At 39.6% G+C, this 22550-nt stretch overlaps 1 protein-coding gene across 1 annotated transcript in view; it reads left to right on the top strand.

The window, feature by feature from the left end:
- The window catches only part of LOC120633659 (inverted formin-2), a 142780-nt gene that overhangs the window by 92946 nt on the left and 27284 nt on the right, over positions 1 to 22550 (top strand). The window contains exons 4-5 of the mRNA XM_039903961.1: positions 20516 to 20624; positions 21729 to 21809. Coding sequence (XP_039759895.1) covers positions 20523 to 20624; positions 21729 to 21809 — 183 coding nt within the window. The 5' untranslated portion in view covers positions 20516 to 20522. The remainder of the gene's footprint in view (positions 1 to 20515; positions 20625 to 21728; positions 21810 to 22550) is intronic.

The following is a 22550-nucleotide window of genomic DNA, read 5'->3' as shown; positions in this document are numbered from 1 at the left end:
TATGACTACCATACTCCCTAACAGGTTAGCCCGCTACTATCTTAGACTGTATCATCACTTACCACCCACCACTATACAATATTGAACCCTTGGCAAATGCCGGCTAGCCGCTTGGCGGCTAGCCGGCATTTGTTTTCGAACTGGGTCTCGTTTCACTAATTAAATCATAAATAAATAAATATAAATATAATACGACAATACACACATCGCCATCTAGTCCCAAAGTAAGCGTAGCTTGTGTTATGGGTACTAAGATAACTAATGAATAATTTTTATGAATAATATACGCAAATACTTATTATATATAGATAAACGTCAAGACACTGAAAAACATTCATGTTCATCAAACAAATGTTGTCCAGTTGTGGGAATCGAACCCACGGCCTTGGACTCAGAAAGTAGGATCGGTGCCCACTGCGCCAATCGGCCGTCAATTGTATCGAATATCGATCGATTAAACCAGCTAACTGATACAGTACCTGGTAATCTGGTTACAAAGGTCATCAGCAGCACACATAAATCTGGGTTAGTTGCGCAACCGACCGGTACCCAAGGTCTCTGCCACTGTACCGATCTCAGTACGATTAGTAGGTAAGCTGACTACACCCAAAGTAAATGATTCAATCTAATCCAAAATTATTAGATGGCTAATTGAATTCATTCAAGGGCATTTGTATATTATTTTATAACAAATTACCAAATGAAATCTTTGAGATGTCTTTCAATAAGTTCAAAGTTTATATAAAACGTAAGCTTACAGAAAAATCCTATTATAATATTAAGGATTACTTAAACGATAAAAAAGCTTGGGTGTGAATTGCTCTAGCTTCATAGCTTAAATAAATTTACTTTGAGATGGTGATAACAAAAAGAATTCACCCGGCTAAGTTTGTTGTGGGCTCTTCTTAGACCAGGGCGCGCTTGGAAACCTCCTAGCTTTAGGTTTAAGTTGGCTAACGAAGTTATCACCATCCCCTTACAATTATGTAAATATGTATGAATGAACGCTTCATAAGTGCCTGTGATAACCCTTCATGAACAAAGAAATTTTGAATTTGAATTTCATTTTTTTTAACCCCCGACCCAGCAACGACGGAGTGTGATAAGTTTGCTTTGTCTGTGTGTGTGCGTAGGTACTCTTAAAACAAATAGATCAAGATGCCGCCTTCCGCTCTAGAAGCAGTTAAACATCGTCAACTCGCAATTTCCCGCCAATCTGCACGTTATCCGATAGTCAGTCTGTGCGTTGATAAATCTGTGGGCTGCATCTAAGATGTTTCATACTCTTAAGTGTACAATTCTCTAAAAGTACAACGTTCCAACGCTGACGCAGCGATGAAGTATTTTTTCTCAATTTGGTTGACCACAAATAGTCGATTGCCTGCGATCTCTTCCGTTAATGGATAGACGTAAGCATTAAATTTTAAACTATGAAATTAAGACTCGGGATGCCAATGCTATGTAAAAGAAGGCATATTATGAAAGCAAAACCTTAAAATTATCTTTATTTACATAAAAGTAAATAATTTACCTACACCCGAATGTTTAAAGCCCAGAATCCTCGTTTAGTTCATTCAAGCAAATCATCCTCATATTATACATACAAACAGTTATGCATTCCTGGTATCCCGTGATTTGTTTTCAAATGAAATATTTTGTGATGCCGCTTCCATAATTTCATTTGATATTTTACATTAGGTAAATCATTCAGTTAAGTCTTTGCTAGAGAGTTAAAACCTTTCTCGGGGGCATTTTCTCTCATACCAATTTGTGAGCGATAATTTCATCCACATTTGCTACAGCAAAAACTGACATTTACTGTTATTATGCATAAGAATATGAACTATTTCGATAACACAATACTTCCGAGGGAAATCAAAGGAAAATAATAAAACAGAAGTTAGATACAAAAGGCGACCTTATCGCATAGTAGCAATCTTTAATGATGCAACAGAGATTTCGTAGGCGATCAGACGAGGCATGATTTACAGAATAGCTGCCTGTAATTGATACAGATAGAAAGGGTTCAACGATCCGGTTTCTAGAACTGAGATTGTGACTCGTCATAAAAACCATCACGACCCCGATGACCTTAGCTCAATACGAGCATTGATGTGTCAGTCAACTAGAACAAGGATTCGGATTAACATGGAATTAAGCTACGAATAAAAACTATGATCTACCCGGTTTTTGTTTTGAATTGTACCTACTGTCCGACTCATTGAAGTCAGAAATAATAATTGATCTATATAATATTTACGATTTAAGTAATTTATTGTTCTCATAAGAAAAATAATCACTTGATAACTTAAAGACTATTACATGATTAGGTTTGCTAACTTTGCAAGTCAGCGTGCTTAACAAAAAAGAAAAAACTAAATATACTAAAATAATCCTTTAATATTTATTTTACTTATTTGCACATTACAAGTTAAAAGAAAACAGAAGAAGAATAAAAAAAAACACTGATAGAAGCAGTAAACAAAAGGCGGCCTTATCTCTTAGTAGCGATCGCTGGAGGGTAGTATGGTAACAAAATCCTACAATCTCAAGGCATAAAGTGGATATTACATAGACGTAGATTAACAAGATGTGGCTTTATTTCATAGGCACTGCATTCGATACCCTAGTTTCATACCTAGCAATCGTCAATGAATAACCTAAGTAAAGAAAAGTGACACATCACTTTATCTATTCCAAACGAAAAAGTTTTTCTGTTTCTTAGTAGACAGGTTGGTACCTATCTAATCTTAGAAACACAGGTTGTCATAGGGTTTTCCTATTAGTTAAGCAGCTTAAATTCAACTATGACAACACAAAATCTTTTATAAAAGTGTCATAAATAGGGTTTTTGAAGTTATACTTCTTTAGCGGCGTTAGGAAAGAATCATGGCAGTGAAATTATACGATGTAACGAAATGCGCGCGCACATGGTTACACGATTTTAACAAGATGAAGGTAGTTGCGAAACCGAGTGAGAGGGGAATACATCGTCTGCCAGCGCACTTCTTACGATGCGGGCGCACAGCGTCACAAAAAACAGACTTTAGTTTTTTAAAATAAGGTTTGACAGTGTACACTTTCATTGTCAAAGTCTGCGGGCACATTCCGGTGATTTAATTGATTCAAATGTCAAAAAATCTCAAATATTTATATTCAGTAAAACTTGCTTGTCGGGTAATGAGATAACTAGATAATGCGTTATAATAAAACTTTCAATGTATTAAATACCTTTTTTATATTGCTAGTGTCGTTTTCTCTACAAACGTAGAATAAGGCGTAAGATAAAATTTTGTTAAGATTTTTATCATGTTACGCCAAAGAAGTAGAACTTCTAACGCGTGTACATGAGTATACACACGTTTATTTTTGTTACATCAACTTGAAATTACCTGAACCGATTTTGATTTACGAGATATATTTACATTCCTAACATCATCCAGAGCAACACTAAATATTTTTTTTAAAATTGAATATGCGTTGGTCTAGGAGCGGCGTGGTGGGCTAAAACACTCGATTTTAAAAGATAGGGGCCTAAGCTCAGCTGTAGTTAAGTTTAGTTTAATAAGTAAGGTAGGCGATAATGTGTCAGATTCCTTTAGCTCCGCCATTACCTTATATGGCCCGAGTGTTGTTTTGCGAGAATGCCTTGATTATTCACAGTTGATTCTAAGAGGTTAGTTACTATTTAGTTACTGGACTGGCGACTGGCGACAGTGGGTACACAGCTCAACAAACACTAAAAAAAACTACTCGTCTTTTTATTACTACGTTTGACGACCTCCCTGGCGAAATGGTGAGCGCTGTGAATTTAAGTAGGATTTCCGGGGTTCGATTCTTGGCATTTTGGTAATTTATAACTTCTGAATTTTCTCTGGTCTGGTATGGTGGGAGGCTTTGACCGTGGCTAGTTACCACCCTACCGACAAAGACGTGCCGCTAAGCAATTTAGTGTTCCGGTGCGATGTCGCGTAGTAACCGGGAGTACCCATTAGGGGTATGACTACCATACTCCCTAACAGGTTAGCCCGCTAACATCTTAGACTGCATCATCACTTGCTTCCACTTATAGTAGAATAAAATAATAAAAATCTCTGAGTTTGCTGCATTTTTTTCTGTTTTACAGCTAAGAGTTAGTAGCTATAATTTATAAAGATCTGTTGAGACGTTTTAGGAACATCAGTAGTCATTTGCTACCAGACAGAAGACTGCGACTTGCGTGCAAGCGTTCAGCAACAGATCACCCGTGAATGTTACCCTTAAATTCTAAGCTCATATTAACTTAAGTGCGTTTTAGTTCAGAAGCGCGAACCAAGGTCGCGTGAGGTGCCTACTGAAGTGAGGTAGCCGTGTTCATCGAGACGTTATCGATGCGGAGTGTCACGGTGACCGCATAATCGCAGGAACGCAACGCCTTCGTGATGCCGCTGTCGATACGTGCCGTTACGTAAATAAATACCAACCTGTGATACCAACTTACTCACCTAGGTTTATTAACCAGCTGCCAGCATTGATATAAAAATTCATAATCAGACTTCTGAATTGGGTCTAAAGCTTGGCTGGTTAACCATTTTTAATTCTACCACGGGAACTATTTGAGATATCGGTGTAAAAATATGTCCTTTTCCATAGCATTGGTGACTTGCACATCAAAGCTGTCTGCCCGCGGCTTAGATCGTAAATAATTTTCAAATTTCCCTCGGGAACTATTTAAGGAATCGTCATGAAAGGTAGCCTTTGTTCTTTTCCATGTCAAAGGCTACATGCATGCCAAATTTTTCATGATTGAGTAACAAACATTCACACTCTAGCATTCATATATATATATATATATATACATGTATATATATATATATATATATATTTACTTTGGGGATATATATATAAGTAATATAATTAGACATAGCATAAACTATATCTCTATTATCATATCATTCAGTTTAGTGAACCTACTGAAGTGAGATAGCCGTATTCATCGAAACTTTACTTACTAGGTACGAGTAAGTTTGTCTTTGGGGATATTTAGTAATAATATATCTGGGGTATAGAAATGATTTTATTGACTGTAGGTACGAGTAGGTTGTACAAATCTCTATTCATATTTATTATGATTAGACATACTAAATATTCGTTTATATTTATTTATTAGCTTTTCAAGGGAAACAAACAGTACTATTACAAATAAACATTAAAGTAATGTCGTATTTTTATATCACACTAGCGGACCCCAGCGCCATCTGTCGGGCTGATTTGTGAATCTAAACCATCCAGGGTCTACGAATATGATCCGGGTAAGGAGGCTTTGCCTCGAGGCCCGTACCCCCGACTTGGGGGCCTTGGGGGATATTGGCCGCTTGGAGATGACCCGCACGCACCCAAACGCATACCAAAAAATTCACTCAAATCGGTCCAGCCGTTTAGGAGGAGTTCAGTGACATACACACGCACACAAGAAATATATATATATATATATATATATATATATGTATAAAGAAACCAATGAAGTTTCATATTCAGCACTGGAAATTCTTTAACAGAAAAAACAACACATACCTAACAAATTTTGGCCAGGCCTCGTGATCCATAGTTGAACACGCGAACCAATAGGCAAACGAGGAAATTTGACGCGGTAGGTCGGGATATAATGTGCATTTTGTTTTATTGAAAATAACTTATTCGAAGCTTTGCGCGAACGAAGTCACGGAGAAACACTAGTAAATTATAAAGATAGGTACCAGAGTCACATAATTTCGTGTGGCCTCACCGCAAGGTCCTCCCAATTTGGTTAGGCCGCCGGCTCCGGTCGTATGCCCTTAAAGACCAGTGACTACCTTACACGATATGATTGAAAGTGTGTACTACGGAATGCTACTTCCGGTGTACATACAGGAAATATACCATAGAGAATGCTCTATCACCTACCACCGACAGGAGGGTGTTCATTATAAATAAATAATAAAAAAATAAATATACTATGACAATACACACATCGCCATCTAGCCCCAAAGTAAGCGTAGCTTGTGTTATGGGTACTAAGATGACTGATGAACATTTTTTTATATATTATATAAATAATATTTCACAAAAAAGAAAAATAAAACTCGTCGAGCCAGTTTCCTTACCTTACCTAGAACAAGAACAAATTATGGTAAAAAATCCCTTACCTTTGAAGCCGCGAAATCTTAATATATATAAATCTCCTGTCACGATATTTGTCCGCGATGGACTCCTAAACTACTTAACCGATTTTAAATTAAATTGGCACACCGTGAGCAGTCTGGTCCAACTTAAGAGATAGGATAGCTTAGATCTTTAATTATAGTTGCAGTTTTATTCTATTGCAAATTATTTGTCTATAATTAATTGACAGTCACATGACAGTCATACTACTATACTCATTTAAGGCTTAGCGATACTGAATACTTTAAAAACAAAATCAAACGCAGACGAAGTCGCGGGCCACAGCTAGTTTTATAATAAAATACCTATACTTATAAAAAATGTAAATTCATTCAATGTATTCAAAACTAAATTAGCTTCTTACATATTAAGTAATACCAATAAATTTAAAGACGAATACATTGAATGAGTAGATAATAGTAAAATTTAATTTAGTTTAGTCTAATGGCGAAGTGTATTAATTTATTATAGAAAATTAAGTTGCCTATGTAAGTGACTTAGGTCTTTTTATGGGAATAAATGTCTCTAAACCTAAACCTAAATACTTATAGTATACAGATAAACACCCAGACACTGAAAAACATTCATGTTAATCACTTACAACAATTTTTTTAGTGGTGGGAATCGAACCCACCGGCTTGGACTCAGGCAGCAGGGGCGCTGCTCGCTGCGCCAATCGGCCATCATTAATAATATTAATACTGTTTGTTATCCCAGGATAGAGTAGCCTATTTACTCTTCGTCCTTTCAATCAAATCTAGCTTGTGTATTATGAACAAATAAACTTTCGCATTTATACTGTGTTCATTTTAGGTTAAGTTACAATAATTGTAGAAACTTTCTCTTAGTGTCAGTTCAGATCAGTGGCGTGCACTTCATACATGCAAAAAAGCACTGGTAGGCAGTGCTTTTGTGCATGCTAAAATTGATATTGAACTCGTACAGAAGAAGGATTTTTGCCTTTTCCTGAAACCCAGTGCACGCCACTAGTTCAGATAGAACGGAAAAATGCCCGATAATTTTTTTGATTTTATGGTTGTCACTGCGTAATTTTTATGACAGCTTTGTTCAGTTTGTATAGGAATACACGAGATGACAGGTCATCATACCAGCCCATTACTAGCCAGGCACGGGTCTCCCACATTGAGGAGAGGCTAATGCCGTAGTCCACCACGCTGGCCCAGTGCGGAGAACCTTATTAAGAACTCTTAGGCATGCAGGTTACCTCACGATGTTTACCTTAACCTTTGAAGCAAGTGATATTTTAATTACTTATAACGCACATAACTTAGAAAAGTTAGAGATGCGTGATGGGATTCGAACTCGGTGAAAGTCGAGCTCTTAACCAATGCGCTATTACTGCTTGTAATCGAAAATATTAATCGATTTTACAAACAAGAACTCAAAAATATCTGTAGAACTATATCTAATTGAATGCCACACATCTCCCAAATACTGTTCCTACGGGATGCTGTAAAAACAAAACCAAAGGCGGACGATGACAGCTAGTAATAATCGACCAACATCTCAAGAAGCTTTCGCTTGGTTGTTTGATCAAGGGTCGGATACAGAAGGCAGTAGTCCTAGAAACGGCGCGTATTGTGAGGAGGTTCCTCACTCTGGAGCCCTGACCACCGGTTGCTTGGGCATTCAAAAGCCTCGCCAGCGGAGGGTGGAAGTTTTTTTTTTTTATAAATTTTTATTATTTTTAAGCATTGTTAATGATTTAAAAAAAAAAAATAATAATAATAAATGATAGAAAATACAAGAACTTACTTGGTTTCAAATCGTAGAGTTTCAACCTCTCCAAAGGACAATCAAGAACACAAATCTAAAACAAAATATACCCGTAACGAGTTATGTTTTATATTGTAACCTTGGCATTATTACGCCAACACACCATGGATTACCCGTAGATAATGTTACGGCACGTATCTCGACAGTAGACCATGATTATTGGCTCGATTAATAGAGAATTATCCAATTTGTTCTGCCACCGCTTTATTTATAACCTACTAGATGTGTCCATCGGCTTCGCCCGCGTAATTTTCGGAGGCAGTGTACTGCTACATTGTCTACACCTATAGTCAAATATGAGATTTTTCAACAAACATTTTTTTATCTTAAGTACATATTTTTTTTTTTCAATGAATAGTATACTATGCTATTTCTAATACCTCCAAGAATATGTATGAAAAGTTTCATGAAGATCGGTTCAGTAGTTTTCGTGTGAAAGCGTAACAAACAAACTTACATTCACATTTATAATATTATAGTAGGGAAAAAACTGCCATAATGGTCGAGAATCTAGAGTAATGCATGTTTGGATCAAAAGGACCTGATATAAATTCCCGGGTTGGCTGACAAATTGTAAGGTATTGTGTTTTTCAGGATATCCTCTACTGAGGACTAAAACTTATCTAGTTTCAATCCTCAGTAACGTAGTAGTTTTGATGACCTTCCTAGCAGTGGTGAGCGCTGTGGTTTTAAGAAGGAGGTTCCGGATTCGATTCCCGGCAGGGGGCTGGAGGCTTCAGCCGTGGCTAGTTACCACCCTACCGACAAAGGCGTCGCCAAGCGTTTTAGCGTTCCGCTACGATGTTTCGTATAAACTGACTAGGGATATGTGTTACATATAACTGCCACACTCCTTAACAGGTTAGCCCGCCACCATCACCATTTTATAATAAGCGGTTACATTTCGAAGCACTGACCGGCCGACCGACCCTGCTCTCTGAGTCCATGGTCGGTTCGATTTCCACAACTGGAAAATGTTTATGTCATGAACATGAATGTTTTTCAGTGTATGGGTGTTTGTATGTATTTTATAAGTATTTATGTATATTACTCATAAAATATTCATCACTAATCTTAGTACCCATAACAAAAGCTACGCTTACTTTGTGGCTAGATGGCGATGTCTGTATCGTCGTATATTTAATAGCCTGTCACGTCCCTGTGGCGCAGATAAAAAGACATCCCAAAACGTACGTTATGAAAATTCGCTTCAAAAACAAACCATACATTACGAATCGAACGTGTAGGTGTAGATTAATTTCGTCGAAGTTATAACGTTAAATTAATGGTCGATCAGCCTTGACAATGGGTCACCGTCACGCGAGCGCCATGTTTTTTTACCAACCACAAGACAAAGGTTATTTATTGATTATTTCATTCAATATCAATACAAGACAAGAAGATGAAATTTAATATTTCGGAAAGTGTGCGCAGGAACTATTTAATATGGTCTTTAATTCACCTTTCCAACATCGAAGTGCAAGGCATCGCAAGGATCTGCACAGTTACGTAGTTGATGACTCGTACCAAAAGTTATGCTTCCTTGTTCGTAATTCACACCGCATAGATCTGGTTTACCCTTCCGGCTTCCGTCTTCCCCGATACCTATAATATGGGTTTCTTTAAATCAAGAGTGAATAGGCATCTCCTAGGCAAAAGTGCTCCATCTTAGGCCGCGTCATCACTTATTTTCGGGTTTGATTTCGGTCAAGCAATAGTCTTTAGACTTAAAAAAATATATACATGGTAATATACAAGTGCTTCTTATAAAAACATGATGCTAATGGTACCACGGACCTCTTCATCCATAAAAAGACTGTGGGGTTTGGCAATTGCAGTGCCTATATTACATAGATATACTATTCTTTATTATTGCTCTACAAGTTAGTTATTGAGTGCAAGCTCGGTGATAAGCGATGATGGAGTCGTAGGTGGTATCGGGCTACTTTTTAAGAAGTATATAACAGTTAACATTAACATGATACCGAAGGTAATATTAGATCTACCTTTACCTAAGTTTCAACAATTAATTAAAACACATTTAACAAATCGTGGTTACTACACGATTGATGAATTCCTTAACGACACGGCTGCTTGGAAGCAGGCCACTCCGCTCTCATCTCTCACAAAACAGAAATTTTTTAAAGATTGTTAAACTTTAAAATGATGTTGGATAAGAGCAATCTACTGCGTCTTGAGTCTTGCCGGCTCTTCTCAGTGGAATCTGCCTTCCGAACCGGTGGTAGAGTCACTACAAACAGACTGACTTGACGTTTCAAAAGTGCTTATTAATTAGGCCCACTTGAAATAAATGAATTTTGAATTGAGTTTTGAATTTGAGTTATATTAAACCCATAAACCTATAAAATTTCAACGCGACATCGTCCCGCAGTGCTAAATCGCTTGCGGCAGGCGTTTTTCGGCCTTCTTCTTCTTCTTCGTACTTGGTTGGCGCGTTTGTCGGTAATTTCTTAAGTAGCCACGGCCGAAGCCTCCCACCAGATCAGATCACAGAAAATTTACAAGTCGTCCCCGTTGTGTTCGAGCCTGGGACTCATAAGACCGCAATGCCAGCGAGACTAACTTAGGACGTAATCTCAAAAATTCAAATTCAAAAGTAATAGTTTTGGAGGGCTGAGTTCGAGCGCCAGCAGGCACCTTTGGTTTTAAGCAATTAAGATATCACCAGCTGTAGCTATTATATATACGGTGAGGAAAAACTTTGTGAGGAAACTAGCATGCCTGAGAGTTCTACAATATGTTCTCAAGTGTGTGTGTGGGGTCCACCAATGCGCGTTTGTCGGTAATTTCTTAAGTAGCCACGGCCGAAGCCTCCCACCAGATCAGATCACAGAAAATTTACAAGTCGTCCCCGTTGTGTTCGAGCCTGGGACTCATAAGACCGCAATGCCAGCGAGACTAACTTAGGACGTAATCTCAAAAATTCAAATTCAAAAGTAATAGTTTTGGAGGGCTGAGTTCGAGCGCCAGCAGGCACCTTTGGTTTTAAGCAATTAAGATATCACCAGCTGTAGCTATTATATATACGGTGAGGAAAAACATTGTGAGGAAACTAGCATGCCTGAGAGTTCTACAATATGTTCTCAAGTGTGTGTGTGGGGTCCACCAATGCGCAATGGGCCAGCGTGGTGGACCACGGCCTTAATCCCTTCTTATTGTGGGAGGAGACCCGTGCCATGTACTGGGCCGGTAAAAATAGCGGCGCTATTGCCAGCATTTTGGGTGTATTATTACTTTATATTTAAATACTTTCTATTCAAATATATAATAAGGTTTTTGTACAACTACAATAGTGTGCACTACAAGGATTATCTCTTAACATTTTATTGCGAAAATCTAACACCTAAGGCACTGGGATATAGTTCCCGGATCGCTATCAGTCATTTTCTACAGAATCTATGAAATATGCATACCTTGCTTATGTTAATCATTTCTCGAAAGCAATCCAGAACATTTGCATCCCAGTTCGATCTGAGATACAGAATATTATGTTTATACGAAGTGTTCTTGAAACTTGGACGTAATAACACCGACGAGCAAACGTACAGTTGGGTAATGAACGTACTAATTTAGGAGATGGAGCGATTTCGTATGAAACTTGGTGTACATTGACCAAAATGTATACTACAATGTATATTGTATTATATACATTATGGTATACCTACTCACACACACAAACACGCATACTTACTGTATAACATGTCTATACCACAGTTTATTGAAATTTGTTAAGTTTATTTTTATTGTAATGAAAGAGCGCTGTCTTCTGACACAGGGGTTGTTATACTACTCTTAAAAGAAGACTTCAGCGATATATTGATACCACTTATTTCGTACCGAAATAAGCTATTTTAACTATTTAACTAAATGAACATAAGGATGACAGATAATACATTGCTTTATAAACCTCTTTTATTAAGTCTAACAACTTAGCTAAAATTTATTCACCAATGTCCTTTATGAATCTTTCGCAAGTGTACTAACAAGATGGTAAGAATCGGCCTAAGCCGAAATAAATAAATTCTTCCAGGCCTCCATATTTGACTACACTGTCCTTAATTTTTTAACGGTGCGTTATTATTATCAGGCGATACTGTACTGCACTTTCTTTACACACAACTCACGTTTGCACATTTTTGGTGGTGAATCGAAGCTATATTGAATGATCAATGAATGAGTCAACAAATTAATAAATACTCTTTTATCGTACACTTTAGAGGGATTTAAAAATTACAAATACAATAGAGCGTTAATTTAGAAGGTAAAATTATTTGCAAACGACTTTTTGCGTTTACTTAACGATCTGTATTATTACTAAGTAGTGACAATACTAAGGCATCTACTTTAAGAGTGCGTTCTTGGAAGTCGTCACGTCATCGTTCCGCTAACTTGGGGAGTGGAAAGTGATAGGACTGTTTGTTCTCACGAATGCAATGCTGTATTGTAGGCATATATTACAGCCTAGACTTATCTAAGATATACCTAGGTATGTACGGAGAATGATCATCATCATATAATAATATCAACAGATAAATGTCCAATGTTGGACATAGGTCTTATGTAGGGAGTCCAGCGGCTACCTGCGACGAGCTTAATGTCATCTGTCCAACTCGTTGGGGGTCTACCAACGTTGCGCTTACCAGAACTTAGCCCTTGAGTGCTATCTCACCTGGTGGTAAGTGATGATGTAGTCGAAGATGGAAACATGCTAATCTGTTTGGGGTCAGTGGCGTGCACAGAGGGTATGCACGGGGTATGCAGATGATACAAAATGAAAAAAATCTCCAGTACGAGTTATAAAAACTTAAGGGTAGGCTTTTAGAACTCTTACAAAGCCTATCCTAAATTTTTTTTTTAACACGATTAGCCTGTTTCCATCTTCGAATACATCATCACTTACCACCAGGTGAGATAGCACTCAAGGGCTAACTAGTGGCGGCATGAAGAATAAACGCTAAGTGCATTAAAGGAAGTCTGAGATCTAGAACATATGAATAAACTGACTTTGCGATCATTTTATATTTAAGTACGGGCTACACGAAAGCTTTGTAAAACCTATGTTAACGTTTGCCAAGATGGCCGCCCCACAATATGGCTGATTACACATTTTTTACAAAAGCGGCTTGACTAGTAGAATACTTAACACTACGACTGATTTAAAATCCAAGATGACCGTCACCACAAAATGGCGAATTACACTCAACTCACTCAATATGGGTATCAAATTAATTGGCTTGACTAGTACAATAATAGTGGTTTTTACATTTTGATACTGTCACCGACGTATCAGTGTGTATGTAAGCGCGGCATACTTGCGTCGTCGATGTTATCCGCGAACCGCGCACGGGTGTTGGCATTCAGAAAACGTCTAGGCGACCGCGACTGCCGGCTCTGTGGCGTGGATCAAGCTACAAGCGTGCATATGACCGATATGGGTAGAGATAGATTTAAGAATTTAATGAAGGAGTGTTTTTTTTAAATTGAAACACATAAGCACGTTGGTTAAATTAAGCACGTTTAAATTAAGGCGTTACCTTGCGGAAATCCATGATATATTATGAACATTAAGCTTAATTTGCTATACTCCGTGAAAAGCAGGATAAACTGTGTGGTGTAATTTATATATTTCTTCAATCCTTTCACTCTACACCGAACAGATATTCGGCAATGTATCCTCGACGCACATTTCGCTCTTAAACCGGAGCATCCTCAGGAGATGTTGACTTTACAATGAATAATTGTTAAGATATGTGTGCTAAATTTTCAAGTATTTTAAGAATTTAATTGCATTCACCTTTTCTTTTTAATAGAATTCCTTTACTTAGATCCCTAAAAGCGACGAACTACTTTAAAGAGCATAATTTGAATCTGGGTAATGGAATATCACTGTCCTTTGCCGCCCAGTCAGCGCTTTAATTATTGTACCGTGTGACACAGAACTTAATGCTTTCTTTAATTGTAAATCCGCCGTCCGCCTGTCTGTATGTCTCTCACTCTGTCTGTCTGTCTGCTACCGGGCTGTTTCTCATGAACAAGGATAGTAAGACAGTTGAAATATTAACAGCTGATCTGTTTCTGCAAAAAAAAGAATAAAACAAATATTTAATGGGGCTTCCATTCGGCAGACATGATTTTTTGCCATTTCTATAGATACATACAGAACCGAGTGCGTGAATCCGGCTCCTTCTTGGTCTGTTTTTTTTTAACTTTGGAACCAGATTTGATGGCCAGACAGTCTGGCAAAGCGTTGTGTTGATGATCAACTGCCAGTGGAGAAGTCAAGTGGAAAAAGTTCCGTGTAATCCAGTATTTCTTATATAAGAGAAAATTGAAAACGCTGTAAAATTTGATTTGTCAAAATTTGTGAAATTATTACACTCATTTCATTGATAAGCCAAGAAATTATGATAGGGATGGTATTCTTAGAATTTGATAGAAATCTATCATTTCTGATACTGTCGTTAGCCTTAGAAGTCAAAGCCAAAAAAAAATGTTTTAAAAGTATGCCCGCTACCATCTTAGACATCATGGAATAGTAGTGAATTTAATAGTGAATGTGTAAAACCTTGTACAAGTTTATTACTGTATATGGTATATATAAAAACAAAATCATTACTTACCGTTGGTGATATTCCAGACAAGGGTTAACTGGTAGTGAATAAAAACGTGATAACTACGTTTTTATTCACTACCAGTTAACACGTTCGTGTTTGAACACTGATTGATTTGCGAGTGCAATAGATGGAGATAAAACACAAAGCGAGTCGTAAGGATTCTCGGGATACAAGTACCACAAGACTGTGAGAGTCCTTACAAAAGACCTCAATGCCTAGCAGTGGAAACTCATTAGCTGATTATATTTTTTTTTAATTAATTGATTGCCTGTTGCTAATCTATAAAGGTACAATCTCTTATAACTTGTACCACACGCCAACATAGTTGTCCTATAATGCCGATCGCATTGAGCATGGCCTCTAAGGACACCCAGGTGTGTAACGATGAAATTTTTTAAATTATAACTCTATATAGCTTTCATGTAAAAGGAGCGCTTACAAAATTGACGTAGAATGACATGTGTTGGATCACAGCTAAATAGCTATTAAAGCGTGAAAAATAGAACTAAAGAACAAAAAATAAATATTTTCTGTAACATTTTTAAGTCGAGTCAAATGTATGAAATTACTAGAAACATTCCTTACTATATTTTAACTTCGCACTGACTTAAAAATCTTGCAGAAAATATTTATTTCTTTCTTATTAGTTCTTGTATGAATTCGGCTCGTTTTTTGTCACACAAATTTTCTCGTTAAAAATCTTTAAATCGAAAGGATAACGATTTCGCCCACGAGCGTTGCACCTTTTAAATTATTAACGGATTAATAAAATATGACATGTTATATGACAGGAATAATAAAAGGCTTTCTTTTATAAGTTACGTAAGCACAAGCATACAAAGCGTTATGACCGTCATAATGGTCGGCCCCTTTGAGCATTGCGTGACCTCGCACCGTCACAAGGGATCAAGTTTAGGGCGCCGTGACGTGATCCGAATGCTTTTAAAACAGAACGGCCAGCGTAGGCTGGAGACAAAAATTTTATTTATAGCCTGTGACAGGGGATAAAATTCGTGTCCACTTAAAAAAGCACGGACACAACAGGGAATCGGGGTTTACCACCGTTTAATATTATTATCATTCTAAAATCCACGATTCTGGGCCGCTTGGTTCCATCGACTCCTTTGATGCTGTCTATCCGTCGGGGGCCGACCTACGATGCGTTTACCGGTGCAGAGTCGCCATTCTAAACCCAACGTTCATTGGTTTTCCAAGCCATATGCTCCGCCCATTGTCACTTCAGCTTCGCGACTCAATGAGCTGTATCGGTAACTCTAGGTCTTCTACAGATCTCCTCATTTATGATTTGATCACGTAGAGATACTCCTAGCAACGACTGTTTAATATTCTTCTTAGTCGTGCACTCTTGGCAGAGTGGTTGTGGCTGCTGAGATGAATTTCATGGCGTTAGGCATCATTGGATTGCACGGCTTTTGGCGGTTGGTAGCGTGTCGAAAGCATCCCACCACAGTTATCTGGGTCAGCGATTTCACCGTATCTGTCCAACGAGTAGGTGACCACCCTCTTGCTCTTTTTCCGCGTTAGTAATTAACGGGGAAAAAGGGCAAAACTTCTTGCCCGCTTAATATTACACGTATATTCATCATCATCATCATCTCAACCAATTGACGTCCACTGCTGGACATAGGTCTTTTGTAGGGAGTTCCACAATGCACGGTCCTGGGCCGCTTGCCTCCAACGGCTCCCAGCTACTCGCCTGATGTCATCTGTCCACCTCGTTTGGGGCCGACCTACGCTGCGTTTACCGGTGCGGGGTCGCCATTCCAGCACCTTAAGACCCCAACGTCCATCGGTTCTCCGAGCTATGTGCCCCGCCCATTGCCACTTCAGCTTCGCAACTCGCTGAGCTATGTCGGTAACTCTAGTTCTTCTACGGATCTCCTCATTTCTGATTTGATCACGTAGAGATACTCCTAACATAGCTCTCTCCATCGCCCGCTGAGTGACTCTGAGCCTTCTTATGTGGCCCATAGTTAGCGACCATGTCTCTGATCCGTAAGTCATCACTGGCAACACGCACTGTTCGAAGACTTTAGTCTTCAGGCACTGGGGGATTTTGGACGAGAAGATGTCACGAAGTTTCCCGAACGCTGCCCATCCGAGTTGGATTCGGCGGTTTACCTCTTTCTCGAAATTGGACCTACCTAACTGGATCGTGTGTCCTAGGTATATATACTCGTCTACAATTTCGAGTGCAGAGTTCCCAACAATTATTGGGTGGAGCGGAACATGAGCGTCAGACATAATTTTCGTCTTGCTCATGTTCATACGAAGGCCCACCTGTTGAGAAACTCTGCTGAGGTCATTGAGCATCGCATTAAGGTCTTCCAGAGTCTCTGCCATTATGACTACATCGTCGGCAAACCGAAGTTGAGTGATGTACTCGCCGTTAATGTTGATGCCAAGCCCGTTCCAATCCAGAAGCTTAAAAACGTCCTCCAACGCAGCGGTAAACAGCTTCGGGGAGATAACATCTCCCTGTCGCAGTCCTCGCTGCAGTTGGATCGGTTTCGTAGTCTGGTCCTGTATACGGACTGACATAGTAGCGTTTTTGTACAAACACTTCAAAACTTCGATGTACCGGTAGTCAATTCGGCATCTCTGCAGTGACCTTAACACAGCCCAGGTTTCCACCGAATCAAAGGCTTTCTCATAGTCCACAAACGCTAAGCAAAGTGGCCGGTTATACTCTTGAGTCTTCTGTATAACCTGCCACAGCGTATGTATGTGGTCTATGGTACTGAAGCCCTTTCGGAAACCGGCTTGTTCAGGAGGCTGGAAGTCGTCGAACCTATTCGCGAGACGATTCGTAATGACTCTTGAGAACAACTTGTAGACATGGCTCAACAGCGAGATAGGTCTGTAGTTCTTCAGCAAGGTATTATCACCTTTTTTGAAGAACAGAACAACCACGCTCCTGTGCCATGCCTCTGGCGTTGTGCCTTGATGAATGACGGAATTGAACAACCGCTGAAGGACTTTAAGTATCGGTTTTCCACCCGCTTTCAGGAGTTCTGCTGTGATTCCGTCATCACCCGGTGCCTTGTTGTTCTTAAGTTGTTTGAGAGCCATACTAATCTCGTAAAGGCTGACGTCCGGGATATCTTCAGTGAAGTGTCGGGTCAATTTGGCTCTAGGGTCTTTAGCCAAACTTTCAACAGGCTTTTGTGTTGAGGTGTATAACTGTCCATAGAATTTCTCAACCTCACTCAGGATCTCTGGTTTAGAAGATATGAGACTACCATTGTCAGTCTTCAGGCGAGTCAACAGGCTCTGTCCGATAGACAGATCTCTTGCGAACACTTTCGAGCCTTTGTTGCGCTCTTTAATTTTCTCAGTGTTAAAGTGTCGCAAGTCTTTCGTCTGCAACTTCGAGATCTGTCTATTAATACGCCGATATTCAGACGCATCTTTTGAAGACTGTAGTCTCATTTCTTGTCTCTTCTCCATAAGCCCGAGTGTATGGGCTGAGAACTTTTTGGTTCTATGTTTACGGTGGGTCTTAAAGAACTTGGACCCAACCGTATGGACAGTTTCCACAAGCCTGTTGTTAAGATCGTCCACAGAATCGCAGTCCAGGAAATCAAACCGGTTTTGCAGCTCCAGTTGAAAGCTCTCGGGGTTTTGGATATGAGCACGAGTAGGCCGGAGCGTAGACTTTACCAGTCTGACCCTTTCCAGCTTTACATTTATATTCAATGTGCCTCTTACCATACGGTGATCGCTCCCGGTTTTCACCCTGTTGATCACAGAGACATCATTGAATATATGCCGTTTGGTCGACATGATAAAGTCGATCTCATTTCTCGTCGAACCATCGGGGCTCAGCCAGGTCCATTTCCTGTGCGGCCGCTTTTCGAAAAAGGAGTTCATCATAAAGAGGCCCTCCTTCTCCATAAAGTCGGCCAGCATTTGGCCCCGTTCGTTCCGTTGCCCATATCCAAATTGCCCCACTCTCAGCTCTGCACCGCTTCGCTTGCCCAGCCTCGCGTTGAAATCCCCCATCACAACACTGTAGTAGGTTTTCGAGGCATGTATGGCTTTCGAAATATCCTCATACAATGCCTCTACTTCCTCGTCGGAGTGCGCAGTTGTGGGTGCGTAGACCTGTATAACCTTCAGGGAATACCGTTTGGTTATTCTGAGTACAAGGTACGCTACCCTGCTCGACACGCTTTCGATTCGAACAATGTTGTTGACAAGGGATTTGTGGACGATGAATCCGACACCACCTTGGGACTGTTGTTCGCCCTCCCGGTAGTAGAACAAGTTGCCGGATTTTAGGATTATCGTGTCCTCCCCCTCTCTACGGATTTCAGATAAACCCATGATACTCCAGCGCAACTTGCTCACTGCTTCTTCCAGCTCGACTAACTTCTCATCGGTCCTCAACGTGCGTGCGTTATTCGTTGCCAGGTCCAGTCGTCGGGTTTGGCAGCGGAATCTCTTCCGGAGATTCTTGACACCCCTTGCCCCGCCGTTACCATAACCGCTGCCAGAGCCAGGAATAGCGGGGCTGCCGGGGACTAGGGGCTGTGGCTTTCTTTTCTCCATTCATACAAAGATTTGCCCGGTAATGACCACGCTGGGCAGGCGGGTTGGTCATCGCAGGGCTAGACTGATCGCACCGGCGTCGCTGCTGCCCGACACCGGTCTGTGCCATTTATTCAGTCTAGCCAATTTGAAGTAGTTATACCGCCACTTGTCGGTCGCCAGAGCCTCGTCGGTTAGACGGCAGGGTGCACCACGTGCAGGTGAGGTTAGCATTTTGGGAGGCTGACTGGTACTAGCCTCCCCCTTACACCCCACTAGCCTCCCCCTTACACCCCACGTACACGTATATTATTTGGATATTATCTCCACCTGTTCATCTATGCTTGGAGAGTTGAGAAAGCTGTGGGGAGAAGATAACATTTCGTCCTTTCCCCTGGGAGAAAAGTGTCTGCCAATGCAAGCCGGGTAAAGGCTCAATATGTTAAGGTGCTGAATACTGCTGAATGGTATACCTTTAGATATCCATCAGATTAGTAGTAGTAGAACTTTTTGTGATACGAGCTCGTCCGGGTATCACTATGCTTATATCTGGTGCTAAGCGGAGATTCAGATTCAGAGATTGGAGATGTCTCTGAAAAAGTTCGAAGTTTGTGTTAAACGTAAGCTTATAGAATAGTCTTATTATATTATTAAGGACTACGTCAACGATAAAAATGCTTGGGTGTAAATTATTGCTCTAACCAGGTTGCTTCTATAATAGTTTTAAGTGACAATGTGAGATGGTGATAACAAAAAAAAACCGGCTAAGTTTGTTGTGGGCTTCTTCTTAGACCAGGGCGCGTTTGGAACCCTCGTAGCTCTAGTTTTAAGTTGACGAATTTAGTTGTCGGCATGAACTCAATTCTATGTTATATTTTACATCCTAATGTATACGCATCAAAAGCGCCATATATGTGCCTAGTTGACTAAAGAAATATTTGAGTTTGACTTTGACTTTGCAGCATTGTAGCAATGCTGTGTTTCTGTCTAAAGGGCGTAGTTACCGGTGTTTTTACAGGCACGTGAGACTTAGCACCTACAGCTCAGGTTGATGGACACATGGCGCTACGTGGACCTGTTCCTTGCATTCCCTGCGAAGTTTTGCTTAAATGCGATGGTTTTCCTCCACCCATCAACCGCTTGATCTGTCAATAATAATTTAAAAAAAATCCTATCGCTAACAGTGGCGTCAATTTATTTTAAGACCAGGTGAGATTATAGCTAAAGGCTTGTAGTTTGATACATCTATTCTGAACCATATTTCTGACTATTTATTAACATTTAGTATTTTTTTGTGGATACAGTTACCTTATATCCTTGTTTTAACAAATAAATTTCCTTATCCGCAGAGCAAGCATGGAGAGCCGTGTGGGCCTGGACTACATAGTCGAGCACGCCGAGTACGCCGGCAAACTAGCGGCCGCGCTCACGTCTCCCACTGCAGCGGTCAAAAAACAAGTAAGACACCGTTGAGTTTTATCTTATATTAAAAGTGATAAAAGAAGATACAAAACTCAGGCCGCGATTGTTTGCATTAAAAAAAAATATAACATTGATATTTCCTCCAAGTGTACGTAAACACTGATAAAAAATTATAAGAAAAGCAATGTATGACACATGCTTTTTTTATCGTTTAAGTTAGCAGTCTTGTATCAAAAATGGCTCATTTTAAAATGAACTTTTCCCACGTTTTAATTTGTAAAAAACCGTAACAAACGCGGACAACGAACGCGGGCAACGTCTTGTATTTCCATACGTTTATTACATACCCCCTACTCTCTCTTCTCTGTCTCTTACTTCGTTAGTTGCCTGGTAAAGATCGCTATGCAGCGATAAGGCCGCAAAACAATGCATTATTATGCATCTAAATTCTTAAACATGCTTAAAAATAAAATAAAAAACTCTATTAAAAATTTATAAAAAAAACATCCACCCTCCGCTTGTGGGGCTTTTGAATGCCCAAGCAACCGGCGGTCAGGGCTCCAGAGTGATGAACCTCCTCACAATACGCGCAGTTTCAAGGACTTCTGCCTTCTGCATCCGGCAACCAAGCGAAAGCTTCTGAAGATACTGGTCAAAGCGAGAAGACCATTGACTGAAACGACGATCGGAACAATAACGGTCGATTGAACATTATGCATTAATATTAGCTTGTACATATATTTTATTTACTGTATTTTTTGGGTTGTACAATAAAAGTGTGTTCGCTCGTATGTTACTATGCCAGGAGAAATGTTTATGTCCGGGGAAAGGATACAACTTTATCTTTTCCGAGCATTTGTGCAAAAGTGGAAATAGTACCCCAACTACGGGGAATTTAACCGTTGTAAACTTCTCCTATTCTCTGTTCCTGTGCATGTGTACAAGTTATTTTTATCCCCTGCCAGGGGATATAATTTTTGTATCCCGGCTATGCTAGCCGTGTAGCGAGGACCTTATCTTTGTCATAGCTTATGCAGATTCGAATTATTAGTATAATTGGAACCTTTCGATTTCCTATAAAGAAGTAGATAAGTGATATACCTAGTGATAATCTTTGGTTATTATGCCATTTGTTTCCAGGTATTCGAGCTACTGTCAGCGCTGTGCGTTTATAACGCGGACGGATACGCTCGAGCGGTCGACACACTTGACAGATACAAGGTATACAATCTACATCAATATCAATTTATCACCGACCCACTACAGGTCACGGGTCTCCTCTTAGAAGGACAAGAGTTAAGGCCGCTTATTAATCTGCGCTTGACCAGCGCATTAGTGAGTGAGAGTACTCTCAGCGTACAGGTTATCTCACTATGTTTTCCTTCACCGTTAATCAAGCAAGGGATAATCGCTGTTAGCCTACGAATGCGAGAGGTTTGCGAGTTCCTCACCCTCTCAAGCTTAGTACCTATTTTAGCGCGTTTTTCGCAGTAGATAGGCACTAGATTGAAATGTCGTAAGTGACATAATAGTAATTTACAATGTTTATAACTTTGTATGTAAAAGTTCTTTTTAAAATATTATTAATATAAATCGTCGTAACTTTACCATAGATGATTTATAATGTTATATACTCACACATTCATCGTTTTTATTTTTTTCCTGCACTCGAAGGTATTGTTTATCGAACCGATTGCTTTAAAATCGATTTCTGGGAGTCTTAGTGCATTCCGACATCTGAATAAGAAAAAAGTGGTCGCCATCTAACGAACTCAATATCAGACAGACTCCTGAAAATCTTTTTTAAACCAATCATAAATGTGTGTGAATTCAACTGTAAAGTGTTGCAGGTAGGATAACAATGATATATCACTTAAAAAAACTTCATCTACGTCATTGAAATCTAGTGCGTGTCTACTTCGCAAAATGCACGTAAATAGGTACTAAGCAAGATTAGTTGTG

The sequence above is a fragment of the Pararge aegeria genome, chromosome 22 (genome assembly GCF_905163445.1).
Source record: "Pararge aegeria chromosome 22, ilParAegt1.1, whole genome shotgun sequence".
NCBI classification, from domain to species: domain Eukaryota; kingdom Metazoa; phylum Arthropoda; class Insecta; order Lepidoptera; family Nymphalidae; genus Pararge; species Pararge aegeria.
The sequence above is the reverse complement of the archived record's forward strand: the minus strand, read 5'-3'. Positions and strand labels throughout refer to the sequence as shown.